General features: G+C 38.3%; 1 protein-coding gene across 4 annotated transcripts in view; it reads right to left on the minus strand.

Annotated features, from left to right (window-relative positions):
• The window catches only part of ZDHHC20 (zinc finger DHHC-type palmitoyltransferase 20), a 49,454-nt gene that overhangs the window by 13,914 nt on the left and 20,368 nt on the right, over positions 1-15,172 (minus strand). For all 4 annotated transcript variants that reach the window (XM_053970016.1, XM_053970012.1, XM_053970014.1 and 1 more), the window contains exons 3-7: positions 12,350-12,444; positions 8,248-8,368; positions 6,823-6,892; positions 5,687-5,719; positions 4,779-4,899 (exon numbers count right to left, since the gene is read on the minus strand). In XM_053970016.1, coding sequence (XP_053825991.1) covers positions 4,779-4,899; positions 5,687-5,719; positions 6,823-6,892; positions 8,248-8,368; positions 12,350-12,444 — 440 coding nt within the window. The remainder of the gene's footprint in view (positions 1-4,778; positions 4,900-5,686; positions 5,720-6,822; positions 6,893-8,247; positions 8,369-12,349; positions 12,445-15,172) is intronic.

Here is a 15,172-nt window from a genome sequence, read left to right on the forward strand (position 1 = left end):
CTGTATGATGAAACCATTCACAAAGGTCTGAAAAGCTCAGAATACTCCTGAGGTATAAAGTAATGGTTTATTAATTAAAAATCTTTCTGACTTCAGAACACATCCATTACCATTAGATGTATTTTCAGCCAAAACCATAAAAAATAAATTGCCATTCTTTGCACAATTTTCTTCATTTAAAAGAGATCTGATAACAAATCAGTGCACTTTTTCTTCTTCCTAATTTCCTTCAATACAGAGCAGTTTGTAGGGTGTACCTTTAGTATAACACCTGAAATTGAACCAGTGCTTGAGAAAACAAAGGAAGAAACAGGAAAGCTGGGTTCAAATTAGCTTTTAAATTCTAAACTTCATACCAAAAGAGTGGTATCTTGGCTAAGATGCTAGCACTTAACTGATCTGTTATATGAAAGACGTATGGTTTTTAAATTCCATTAATGCGTGCAAAAAGCTTAGGGAGAGCCCAAGCATCTACATTAGAGTCAGGCAGATATACACAGCATTTTCAAAAGTGCTAGCTGCCATCAGATAATTCTACAGTAAGCAAGTGACAAGCAGAGTCCAGCTCTCTAAACTGCCATTTAAGTTCAGCTTCCTTTTTACTGTCCATTTTATTACTTATTTACTGACAATTCGTGCAACAGTCCCTCTTACACCTGCAACAGGGATATGTTGTGTTTTGCAATCCACTGAAATCCAGCCTAGCAAAATACTCCAGTTGCTGCTTATTCCTAAGCTTCATGTTGAAGCAATAGTAACTCTTTCTACCTCAGAGCACACTGCAGTGTTCCCCACCTGCCCAACTGGTTTTTGTAACTTGAATTGCTATGACTTTTTTGAAATTACATATTTAAACAAAATGATTCTCGACAAGGAATTCTCAGGAGCTTATTTTGATGCTAAAAGAGCAGCAGCAGCTTAGTCTTCATGTGTTCTGTGGGTCAGAAAATCTAAGTTTATTTAACTTGCATCTTCCTAAACCAGCACCTCTAAAACCTGGAGGATTTTTTGAATTATGCATGATTACTCTGCATGATCCCCAGGGAGCATTTACCTCTTCTGACTACCCAGTTTCAGCTACTGGTTGTAACTTCCTGAATGACTGTTGCAGAACTGAAGCATCTTTCAAAAAAGGCCAATTCTTTACTGGAGAGAAGCATGCAGTCTTTGAGTGTGTATAACAACCTTATTCACAGTGGTGTTCTAGCAGCAGTCCACATGCCCTCCACATGTGAGAAGAGTGAAACTTCATACATTGGTTATTTAAGATCATTATGCTCAGCAGCAGCACAGAAGCAGAGACTTGCAGGTGAGAGAGCTGCAGAGTTTACAAAAGGAAGCAATTTGCACAACACAATCTGGACTAGTAGCACACAATAGGCTGAAGCCAGTCACTATTCAAGAGTCCCCTACAAACTCTTTCACAAACAGAGTAATTTGATTGGTATCAGGTCATTAAACCCCTCAAACAAAAAAGTGCTCTCTGAGCTTGATTTGTTCCTCATTTTTCAGTATACAGATCTGGCTTAATCTTTGAAAAAAAACTCAGATCTGGTTTACATCCTTAGTATAGGCAAGAAGAATGAGTTCTAACTAATGATGTGGAACCACTCATTTTTTTTTACCCCCCTATTATTAATACAAACAAAGTTTTGCAGAAGCACATGTATCTACCCAGGACATGCATCACATCCTTTATTTAGCTATACTCAGGATTGAAAATTAATCTGGAGGACAGTGAAAGACACTGAAAATGACTAGAAAACATAATGGTTTCAAGGAGGTGGCAGTGCAGCAAGAATAAGAGTAGACACAAAGATAAGCTGGGAAGCATCACCATGCACTGTGTAAACAAGGCATCAAGCACTGGGCGTCCGGCCAGTGCTGGTGTTTGTGTCAAAGACATTTGGTTAAACTGTCATTTTATCTTTAACAACCTCTGAGGTAGAAATAAAAATGACATGAATATAGAAAAAGCAGTTACAGGTATAAATAAAGAAATCAGTCGCTTTCCCTTGATCTACAAAACAGATTTTAACATCAGCATCAGGGTGTACGCCTGTACATTTCCAGTCAGTGTAGTTGTTCCACTATTGTATGCACAGAATCAAGACCTTTCTTCAGCACTTCTGCATAGAGCATGAAATGTGCTGTGTAAAAGTCCTGCACGTGCAAGTGAGAAATACAAAGGCTTTCTTCAAAAGAAGAATTTGGTAGGTGTGTAAGTCTCACAATGTTTCCAAGTATCTGCATAGGAGCATCATGTCTCTATGCAAGTATTATCAACAGTGCAAAACAATGGATTGCTACATTTGTGTAGTTAGCACATACACCTCCACAACCTCATTACAAGTTCTTCCCCCAGGCTACATTCCCCAAGAAGCAGTCCATACTTCTTTCAAACACTGGATATATCCAGCAGTTTGTTGCACAGTCTCTGAAAAACATCTGTGAGGAAGCAAACAATAAGCACTACTTTCTGAAGGTATACTGTAACATTTCCTATAGTCAAGCTTTGTGGGGAAAAAACAACCTTGATTTGCTCAGTTTTAGAGCATGGTGCTCATCAAGCTTGTGGGTTTTTAATCCCCACATGGGCTGTTTACTGACGATTTGGACTTGATGATCCTTGAGGGTCCCTTCCAACTCAAAATATTCAGTGGTTCTGTGCATCTAGACAGCCTCAACAGAAAATGTCCAAACAGCAATCTGTCTGATGCTGTAGCAAACAAAGCTGAGGATTAGCAATATACTGAAGCAGTCTACAGACAGCATGTGTCAGCAGCATTCTGCTTGGGTTTGCATACAGATGTAGAGAGAACCTTCCAAGAGAACACTTGCCTAAAAGCTTATGCACAAGAGACACACAAAAATTTGCAAGCCTACATGATTATGGAGCTGCCACCTCTTTCTGGAAATGTACTTTAACAAGTCAGTTATAAGCTCAGAAGAGTCTTAGCTTTGTGAAGTGGGTGACTTAATATGAGTAATGTGAGTCAGAGACCTATTCTACTGATAAGATCAGGGCATCACCAGATTCTGTCTTGGAAGTATCCGGAACTGAAAGCAAATACACAACTACATTGTCTATTGTTACAGTTCAGAAGTAGCCCATTCTTGCAGGAAGCATTTTAACAACTGAATCAATAATAAAAAAATAATCCCTCTTAAGTTTACTTCCTGTGCTTGAGAGTCCACTTCAACATTGTGTCCGATGAACTTTGGAAGAGTCCTGCTGCAAATGTTGGTATTAAATGTTTGTTCATTGTAGACAGTTGTCCTGTGGCCTCTTTTGTTGCACTAACCATTATAAAGTAATGTAACAAAGCAAATTCTTTTTTTCGCTCAAGCACTGACTGGTAAATATGTAAGAGCGCATCTACAGTTTCCTTCGAAATTGCATACAAAGCACTGGAAAGCAGCCAGGCAGATGTTTGGAAATGGCACACTCACGGATTGAAAATTTAACTATTTACAGCCAAGCAAAACTGAACAGCAGAATCAGACCATTTAAATTGAAATATCTTTTAAGACCCAGCTGTGACATGTTTATGGCTTTCATCTCACAGTACTGACAGCTCAATTCCCACATGGCTCCTTGCTCTCCAGTGACAGGCTGCTATACAGAATTCACAGGTTAAGAGAAACACAGTACTTTGGCAGATCAGACCCACAAGTTTAGATGAACACAAACATTTTTGCACAGTTTATCTTACCTAATGCCAACTGTCTCAAAGTACAGCTATTTTGAATACATGATCAAGCTTCTCTTACCCTGACATGGCAGCAACCTTTTACTCCAATAAAGCAAATATCAATATCTACTGCTGCAGATAATTGCTACTTTTCCCAGTTACTCTGACAGCAGCCAGCATTTAAGAAATATGTGGTGTTATTTACCCAAAGATGTGATCGAGACCCTTCCACTTGTGGTAACTTTTCGTGTGCTCATTAATGGAAACGGATTAAGGGAATTCTGCCACTAACGCTTCAGCCTAAATATAGGAAGGCACACTACAAGTTTTTGTAGATGAAAGGGAACAACTACAGAAGGCACTGTGTTCAGCCTGGAATGTGATTGGAACAAAACTGATAGGAGCAATATAACACTGACATACAAGGATGGTTGCCTTCACATAAATGTTATTAAACATACAAAGATGCTATGGGTATTAACCATTTGACAACCGATAACAGTTGCAAGGAAGATGCATAGCATTTTCAATGTACATATCTTAGCATTCTACTCATACCAAATCATAAAAGCCACTAATATGAAGTTCAAACATGCCTATGTAGGGACTCCAAAACAGAGCTCAGACAGTTCCCAACAAATTAATCTGCCTTATCTGGCAGCAGATTATCCATAGACAAGTCTGGGAAGATACAAAATTATTATTTATATTTCACATTTGTCAGTATTTATATATATACATATATGTAATTGTTTGATATGGTCTGTTCCTTCTTTATCTACATATCTGCATCCCATAGTCTCATAAAAACCTGAGCTGTGCCACTCAGTTTTGATGGAGCAGAGAAATTGCACAGTGTCCTCATCAAAACTTCCCCCAGTTCCTCATCCTGGGCAGTGTAATACATTTACTTCATCAAAATTCATAAGGTTCTCCTGCTTCAGTCACTTTGATTGATGTCATTAATGATAGTGAACCACAGAACAGAGTAAATGGTGAGTGACAACATGCTGATGCAGCCTCCAATAACACATGCAAGATTAAACAAATGAAAAACAACCAAAAAAAAGCCTTAGAACTTACTGTCCAAAACTTTATGAAGTACTGCAAGACTGTAGCAGCAACAAACAAACAGTACAGTAAGGAATACATTAAAAACAGGAGGAAGAATTTGTAGTTAGAAAATCCCACACAATTATTCACCCTAGAAGGAGGGGAAAGAGAAAGAGGTTACTAAGGTATACAAAAAATAAAACAAACAAAAACCCACAATACATTGCAGAGCAAAATGTGTATGATGTCAGTGGTATGTCCAAAACATTCTGGCACCAGTGTTTCAGAAGCATTTTAAGCCACTATTTTGTAGGAAATTTCTCAGGCTGAATGATCTGGGCCTTTCACATGAATTTTGCCCCCCATGATTCTGTAGGACAGGACATGAGCTGGCAAAGCGTTACAATACAGACAGTCCGTACAGGAAGCAATTCCCACTACAATCTAACTGCAGTCACCACAGAAAGTAACAGGAACCTTGCCATCAATTTCAGTGCATGCTGCTTTGGTTACAAAACCACCCCTAAGTCAACTACTGGTAGTATTGTTTTTCACAGTGACAGCAGATAATATGTTTACTGACTACCAGTGAATACAAACTGCAGAAGAGTCTGTCTGAGGGGGTCATACATCTCATCTAGAATCCAGAAATTACTCTCCCATTGCACTGGGTATCTCCTCTCCTGCCAACACCAACAGAGTAAACAAAAGAAAGAAATGGATTTTCTCACAGCTCTTGTTAATGCCAAGGTTTCTCTATACAAGGAGAAACTGCATTATTTGGACTACTGGGCTTACAACTTTACACAGCATCGCACATTTATTCCCACATATTGAAGAACTTTTGTGGAAATAAAGGTTTACTCCAGAAGTGCATTTTTGAAGCAACATCTAATTCATCATTCTTATACTGATTTTTTATTTTTTAATAAACTTACCATGGACAGTGGTGGTCCATTTTTAATACACATCTGAAAGAGAGATTTTCCAGCAAGTTAAGAAAAACAATACAGTTTCTTTTCAAGATACGTAACTTTAGCTTCTACAGTTTCAGGTGTTGTTTTTTATTGATTGAATTTTTTCAACTATTTTGCCCTAGTGTATCTTTTTCAAGCCCTTCTCAATTCATACCAATTCTCTTGATTAGAGCAGCTGCTCTTTCACCCAAAAGGACCAATTGAGATTCAGAAGACTTACGAGGAGAGGTTCTTAAATTAGCATGGCGAGCATTACTGAGCAACACCATGTAGCAGTTCATTAAGCTACACTAGTTTTATGTGCGCGCAGAGAAAACAAATCCAAATAATCTGTCAGGGTTGTGTGGATAAGGTGTGTTAGCCTGGCATTCACTTCAACTAAGTCTACCTTAGAGCTAATTTTTCTATAATTTTATTTGCTGTTTGTCTTTTTTTTTTTAAGTTAATGGAGGAAAAGATCAGTACAAAGGGCAATTTGAATAGTTCACATGCCACTTTAATCCCATTTTAAAGTAAAGACAGATACTGGACATTTCAGACACAGAGACATTCATTGTATTTGCTAACAAATTTGATTTTAGCCAAAAGATGTGTATTAGGTTCTCCAGTTAATGAGATTTCCTCAAGCTCAGCCTACTGAACTCTCATGCATAGCCTCAGCCTTCAGTGCCTGTGCAGACTCCTCTGATGATTCACAATGAAAATAGGGAATAGCAGTGATGTTTTTGAAATGTTAAAGGCATATGATTTTACTTGTCAATTTTTGAGATAAACATTTTTAGCAGAACACACCTGTTTCAAAGCTACAGAAACAAGATACAATGAAAGAGTAAAATAATAAGCTTTTGCTGGTGTTGCTATCTCAGACCTACCTTTCTGTACTTTCAATCTATATGATCTGTTTAATTAATTTTTTAATATAAGTTTTGTTTTACAAAGCTACAAGCAGGTTTCCTAAAAAATTCTGCCACTTTAGCCAATAGGACTGTACCATAATATTGCACCAACAGAAGGAACTGACCCACTGAAGACATGAACACACTAAAGTGATGAATGCAGGAAAGAGAAAATCTGTAATTCCAGATTCAGACACTTACACATCACATGCAGAACAGTGGTGGCAGCGGTCAGGTTTGATCAGCTGGCATCGATCACAGTATCTGATTGCTGTATTTAAGTGCAAGGGTCAGGTCAGTAGAACTCATTTGATTTTATGAAAGCTTTCCCCCTTAACGTGAACTGAATCTTCAAAGAGCTTCCTGCCCTCCCCTGCCACACCTGTTCTCACAGACTGTCACACACTTAATCTAATAAGATATGTAGTTTTCATTTTTTAAAGAAATGTAACATATGAAAGTATTCAAAAGTATGTATTACTACTCTACTGAGTCCATTTTCATTTATTCTTTGACTCCCAAGTCTTGCCATCCTTCATCCTCTGGTACTGCTCCCCCTTTCACCTCTGCACAGGGTACTAAGGCATTTCATTGTGAAACTACATTCTTTCAGCAAGTCAACATTCTGCACTGGCTTTCTCTATCCACTTCACCAAACAATGATCTAGCAGACTGGCCAGTAAATCAGTTCTTCCTCATCTTTCCTGGATATTTTTAAACAGACCTTTAGGTTTTTCTCAATGGAAATAAGACACCAGCACAGACAGTTTGAAAGCAGGAGGAAAGCCAACACCTACAGCTAAACAAAACTGATAAGAGCTGGTAACAGCTTCCCAGACCACTCCAGGAACTTAAGACTGGGATTCTCTTAAATGGAGGCTTGTATTCAGAAGAGACAGGTGTCCTTAGACTTTCTTTGGAAAAGTCACAGTAAACTTCGGCAATGGTTATTCTGAGAAGTTTACATTTTTGGAAACTCTACAGGGTTGCTAGTTTCAAGAAAGAGAAAAAGATATATACACGTATAAAAGCTACAGATTTTAAAAGAATATACATATGCATAAGACAGCACTTTCACAGATCATTCATCTATAAATTGGAATAATATGCCTACATATATTAAAAGCAAATCCAGAAACAGCCCATAACTAGATTTGTACTGAATTGCAGATGGGAATGAAACAACACTCATTTGTTTTTAAATTGCAAAAGTATGTTAAGATCTTAAGTATGTTTCTCCTCATGCTGAACCAAAACAGCTCAAAAAGAAAAAGAAAAGAAAAAGTTTAAGTGGGGATAAAAGTGATTATAAAATTGAGCAACACATTTGATTTTCCCTTTTTCAAGCTATCTTAGCTATATTTGTTTGCTATGTTTATTTTTAATTGCCACAACTGGAGATAACTGCTGTCATCTCTCTTCTTGCTAGAAGATAATTTTTTTTTTTTAATTTCAAGTAGTGGCTTTATGTTGAGAACCCCAGAAAAAGGACTGCTCTTTCTCTCAGGACAAACAAATTACAAAACATCATAGCATTTGCAATATGTGCTTAATATATTGTTCATTCAATGGCAACAAATGAATAAACAGCAACTTCAGGAGCATACAATTATCTTTATATCTTACCTCTCGATGCTGTTGTCGTATAGATAGGTAAGTCTTTGGCAGCTCTTCTTAAAATCTCCTGCTGGGATTCTGGTCTCTCTTCTTTTTCATATTGCTCTTTATCAGCTTTTGACAAGCAGAACTAAGAGGGATGTAGAAAATTGATAGGAGGGTAAAGATTAATTATTACTTTGCTTTCCAAGCAAAAGACCCTTTGGGTGTTCCCATTCACTGACCCAAAAGCATCACCTAAACAAAAAAAAGAATGCTACAGGAATTACAGGAGATCCTTAGAACTGGATGTATTCTGGATGTATTTAATCTCTGGATGTATTTTCAAGAAAATAATCTTTATCTCTGTTCCATTATCTATAGTATTTTCTTTTCAACACAAGGGAACACAGAGACTCAGTGAATTTTAAGGTACAAACTTTCCTTTAATTCATGATAAGTATAATTTAAGTGAACTGCGAACAAGAGGAAGGTGCTACAGTCCTTTGCTGCTACAAGGCACTGAAGTTCTCTTACCCCACTTCCTCTCTAACATAGAGAGGGGTACAAACTAGATGGGGGAAAAAAAAGGCAGGCGAGGAGTGTGGTGAGCTTCACAGCTCCAGCAGAGAAGCTGGAAGGGTTTAACTGGATTTTTAACTCAGGAGTCAACACTAGTCAACACAAGTCTCAAAATTCTTAAATTGTATTGAAAGCAACTTGAGCAAAACCTGTACAGTTTGAGAGTGTGCTACAATTCTGAGTAAAGCCTGACAAGCATTCCTGTTGAAACCTCACTGAATTGTAAGCCTTTACCAGAAAATCCTGGAGAGCTTTTATTCATTTGTGAAACACTTAGTTTGGTATCCGCTGAAACAGTATTTCCCAGCAAGCCCCACAAAACCCTGCGTGCTGACAAGGCTCTGTGCAGCGGGGGCAGAAATGACGATTTTCTTTGGTATTTTTCTGTTCCAAAGTACTTCTAAACTCTGAGCTTCCTGCATGGACTACAAGAGCCCTTTTTATGAGCACACATAGACAAAGCATTCATGATAGAGAGTGGAAAATGCTATGTGTGCAGCTGGAACAAAAACTGGCTTAGTGTGGTTTAGTATGATCACATTTTCCTACCAAAAACTTGTGCATGATTAATTCACATAGATTTTCCTCTCATCCTGTACTTTTTTCTCTTTTGGATTACAGTCAGTTGGCAAGCAACAAGAAAGACTCCACTTAGAGCAAAGAGGAAGCAGTAAGACATTGCTGCAATTTCTGCTGCTATTTCCTAACCTCACAGCTCACAGGATCTAGTTAAGCCTCCTGTCACACATAGTACCATCCCAGTTATTGTGCCTACACACCCTTCAAGGGTGAAACATGAAACACCTTTTTAAATAACCAGACACTAGAATTAATCTATGCAGAGGCTGAAATTAAAGTTTAACATTTCAGCCATCACCAAGAGTTTGACCTAATTATTTAAATTTAACCACTCAGATACATATTTATTCAAGCATGAAAACTGGAGACGCTCACATCAAAAGTTTAAGACAGATGTGAAGCAGCATTCCAGCAAACAGTAGTGCAATACACCTTAATCCCTACTACCGTTGTGAGTCTGCTAGGTGACTCAGGTCTCTGCAACCTGCAATCAAGCAGAGGTTGCAGGAAACATGAATACTCCCTCTACATGACATTTCAAGGCAAAACATTAGTGCACAGAAAAGGAACGCAACAAAAAGATTTAAAACTTTTTAAATTTGTCCATGTAACAACATAGTATTACTCCAAAAATCCTGGATAGGATTTTGGTTTTCCAAGAAGCTGCATTTCTGTTCTAATTTCAGAGCTTAATAGGGTTATGAGACCACAGTCTCTCAGGACAATAGCAGGATACGTTCAAAGGCATCAAAAGTTGTCTGTTACTACACAGCAAACAGAATTCCCAATGAGGTTCCAGCAGTTCTTATTGAAAACAGAAAGAACCCCTTTGTTTCCTTCCTCTTTCTGGATCTTGTATAATGCTGATTGTTCTTTCTTAGGACAAATGCACAGGGATTACACTAAGACAACAGCAGCTGCAGAATCTTTTTTTTTTTAGTTCAATAGTAAGATCACAGGATGCTATTTGTTTTGCAAGAATGGCTAATTTGAATGATTAAAAATATATACATTTACACTCTCACACAATGGAGAGATACTGAAGTCATGTATGTCTTTAAGTATAAATAGCATAAATTACTCACTAGTACAGGAACAGAAGGGATTTGCCCAGAAACAGAAAAAGTGGTGCTAGGTTTTAAATTTGGTTGTTTTTTTGCTTTTTAAATTTTTTTGAGTGTGTTTTTTTTGTTGTCCTGATGGGAGAGGTTTTTTGTCCTTTTTCATTTAAAGCTAGCTGTAGAAGAAAATTTTATTAAATCTGATCTCTCTCCACAGTTAATATACAAAAAAATTCATTACATGCCATATGCCCAAGCCATCCCTTTCACTTGCTGAATACAAAAAGCCTGCTATATCATCACTGTAACTACAGGAAAAGTACTGCCCGAATAAGCTTGCTATTAATGAAGAATTCAAGAAGACAGTAAAAGTTACTAGGCATTAGCATTAAGAGCAGCTCTAGTTCATATAGCTTTATAGAACCTAGAATAACACCATTTTGACCATGTTTTAACTAGTTAACCTGCTTAACCATTTTCCTGCAAAACCATCCCAGAAAAAGCAAAACCAAATTACCCTGAAGACAAGTCCCTTTGAATTTTTAGGTTTAGCAATTCATAGAATCATTTAGGTTGGAAAACATCTAAGGTCATCAAGCCCAGCCATAAACCCAGCACTGCCAAGTCCACCACTAAAGCACATCCCCAAATACCACATCTATAAATGTTTTAAAACGTCCCGGGATGGGGATACAACCACTTCTCTGGTCAGCCTGTTCCAGTGTGACAACAAGCCTTTCAGTGAAGAAATTTTTCCTAATAGCCAATCTAGACCTCCCCTAGTGCAACTTGAGTCCATTTTCTCTTGTCCTATTGCTTGTTATCTGGGAGAAGAGACAGACCCCCACCTGGCTACACTCTCCTTTCAGACAGTTACAGGGAGCAGTAAGGTCTCCTCTGAGCCTCTTTTTCTCCAGGCTAAACACCCCCAGGTCTCTCAGCTGCTCCTCACGGGACTTGTGCTCCAGACCAACAGCTTGTACTCCAGCTTCAACAGCTGCATTTAGACTTTTTGCTTAGCTGGACAGCAGAATAGTGTTTCGCTTTTTACACTTTATATTCTATAGCTTTAACATACAGATCTCTAAGTCATAATTAAACATTACAGAGCAGTGTTTGCTTTTTCTTCAAAACATGGGAATAATTCCTCTCAAGAATGTTTAAGGTTGACATTAGCGCTGGATGTCACTCTTGCTGAAACAGAATAAAAATTCAACCCCCACAGAGCAACCAACACCTCCAACAGTTTGGGCAGTTTAAAAGCTTTGTAAAAACAAGGAAGAGAAGTGCAATATTTTAAATTCAGTGCCTGTATTTAATCCTTACATACACACACATTAGAGAAAATGGAAAACAAGGTAATCATCTCAGGCTTATTGGAATTAATATGGTTCTTTTTCAAAACAAAACTTCATCATGCATTCTTCCACTATTATATAAAGCTTCTTTGTGTAGTCACATCTCAGTGTTCCTAAACCTTAAACCTTGACTAATAAGTGAGTTCAGTCCTCCAGGTCATAAGTATACATTGCATTACTACCCTTTCTTAGTCAAACAATAGTCAAACTGCCTAAAAAGGAAACATAAAAATGCTGTCACTGTATTTCATTTATCAGTTTTAAAAATTCCAGGTTTCAAGCAAGCTACTTCATAGCATAGCACTGTACAAGACTGCTAAGCTTGTGATGATTTAAGCACACATTTCGTATAAGGAAATGTCATTACACAAAGCATATGGTATTTTAAGATTAACTTGATCATTTTCATTCATGATACACTGTCATGCTGTTCTATTTTAGACAATGAGAAGGGAAAGGTGAATCATGCAGTACTGCAAACAAATTTCACCACTGAAAACAGTTCAGCTATTTATAAAAAAGGCATTGACATTTTCATAACATTATACTTACCTCATTAGAGGGGGTTGCAGGAGATGTGAAAATTGTCTTCCCATAGGACCATACAAACATGACAAATGACAGATGAAAAACTACAAGGTAGACAACTGCAATAAAATACAAATAAGAATTTGGTGAATATAGCTGAAAAGAACAAAAACTAAACCCCTTGATCTTTGAGGAGGGCTAAACAACTACACTTAGCACTCTAGGACTGTTCACTTAAAAACAATTAAATAAACACCCACCCTCACTCCCCAAATGTTATAGCTGCTCTTCCTCAAGGAAATAATGCTTTTATTACAGACTACAAAGTGACCTTGAATGCTTCCAGGGATGGAGCATCCACAACTTCTCTGGGCAACCTTTGCTGCTGCCTCACCACTCCCACAATAAAGAATTTCTTTCTAATACCTAATTTATACCTGCCCTCTTTCAGTTTGAAGTCATTCTCCCTTTGTCCTATCATTTCATGTCCCTGTAATGTATCTTTCCCCAGGACTCCTGTAGTCCCCCCTTCAGGTACTGGAAGGTGCTATTAGGTCTCCCTGGAGACTTCTCCAGGATAATAAGCCTCAGCTCCCTTAGGCTGTCTTCAGCTGGAGAGGTCCTCCATTCCTCTGATCATCTTTGTAGCCTCCTCTGGACTAGCTCCAATAGGTCCATGCTCTTCCTGTGCTGGGACCCCAGAGCTGATGCAGCACTGTAGGTGAGGTCTGAGCAGAGCAGAGGGGCAGAATCCCCTCCCTGGCCCTGCTGCCCACACTGCTTTGGATGCAGCCCAGGACACCACTGGCTTTCTGGGCTGCAAGCACATGCTGTTGAGCCACGTGGGTCTTCTCATCAACCAACACCCCAATGTCGTTCTCCCCAGATTGGATTGCTTCTCAATCCATTCTCTGCCCAGCCTGTACTCATGCTTGGGATTGTCCTGACTCATGTGCAGTACCTTGCTGAACTTTCCAAAGCAGATTTTGCAGGAGAAAAATTGACAAAACCCACCCCCCAAAAACCAAACAAACAAAATACCACCAAACAAACCACCACCAAAAAAAGCCCCCCACAAAACAAAACCACACCCTCTCCCCACAAACAAACAAACCAACCAAAAAAACCCCAAACACAAAAACCCCAAACCCCAGAACTGAAGACAGCCTCACTTCTGGCATGTGACTAACCTTTTTGGATAAAGATGATGCTGTAATTCTCTTTTAGATTATCACAAAGTAATTGATTACTCACTGACCTACATAATTCAATTTAATTTCTACTTCTAACAGAAACAGCACAGTACTGTGCCATTACAGAAGGCACTGGTCATGAATGACAGTTAAAGTCCTCAAACAGGGATTTGGAGAGTACTGCACTCCAGTCATGTCAGATGTGAGTTAAAGATTTTCTTACTATCATCTTTCAAATCATCTGAGAAATACAAGTCCTATTTACAAGAAATGTAAAAGTCCTATTACAGTCACAGTGGCAAAAAAATGTAGTTGGGTTTAGGCAGGAGCTCAATAAATTTTCTAATGAGTATGCATGATATTGCTGTCTTAAAGAACAGAAATGCAGACCTTATGACCCAGGAAGCTCCTTCCAATCTTGTTTCCTCTAATGGTTTCTTTTATCACTTGTCAAGAGGAAACAGATCAGTTGTGCCAGAACAGCAAATCTTAGAGAAGTCACATTAAATATTTATATTATCTTCATTTATATTATCTTCAGTTGCAGTAAAGTAGGAAATTTGACCTACTTTTCTGTACAGATAGAGTACTTTGAGAAGCTGTATGATGTACTTAATGGATGGCAAAAAAGGCTCAAAACTTTGGGAACCTCCAACAGCTCAGAAAATGCTTGTGCACCCTGACAGAAAACATGGCTTAATTTATAATCTTTCAGGATTTTCACTGTTTATTGCAATGAAAACAAACGAAATGCATTTGAGCTTTTGTCAGAGAATTATTGTTTTTACCTTTGCCTCTGATTCCTCCAACCTCATAGGCAGACTTGGCAAATTTTCAGCTGTGGAGCTGACGGAAAATGCCAGAAACAAAACCCTTTTCTAAAGCCATCCTAAATCTGTTGCCTGATAGGAAAGAACTTGTGTATTACTGTAGTAGGCACTGCATTATTAGAAGTTGTCTGTTATGAAAAACATTCTACATTCAAACACAATGTGGTTAAGCAATTAAAGAATGAGAAAATGGTTTGGAAGCAAGGAGAAAAGGACATAAAACTGGAGTGGAATCAGTGGCACAGATCAGAACTTTGGTAGAGAAGAGGGCAAGAGAAATTGAATAGAAGGAAAGAGGAAATCAGATACAGTAAAGGGCAAGGTACAGCAAAACTAACTTACACATTAAACAGTTCTACTTTGTCCATAAAAATCACACCAGAATTCAGATGTTTTTGAAGGATTATTTTTAGTGTACACACAATGTGTCAAAGAGCAGAACCTCAAAGCTTTGTCACAGACTGTAAATGCCCCTAAAACCCACAGAATAACAGGGACCACAGCTGGCTGTGTCAGGGTACAGATCTGTGCCAGTGCTACCAGTATTTATTAGACAGAGGCAGCCATTAAAGTGCTCTTCATGTAACTGAGTTCTTGCAATCTGCCACCATCATTAAAACCAAGGGCCAATAGTCAGTAGCCAGTGATAGACACCACCTAGGGAAAGACCCTAAAAGTGGCAGTCCATAGTGGCTTAACTCTGAATAAATTCTTGCTTCTTTTCCTACACGCACGCTGCCTCTCCTACTGTGATTACACATAACTGTCAGTGCTCCCCAGGAAATGAGAGGGAGGGAAGATACCATTTTTAACAGCTTTACTTT

Source organism: Vidua macroura, chromosome 2 (assembly GCF_024509145.1).
Source record: "Vidua macroura isolate BioBank_ID:100142 chromosome 2, ASM2450914v1, whole genome shotgun sequence".
Classification (NCBI taxonomy): domain Eukaryota; kingdom Metazoa; phylum Chordata; class Aves; order Passeriformes; family Viduidae; genus Vidua; species Vidua macroura.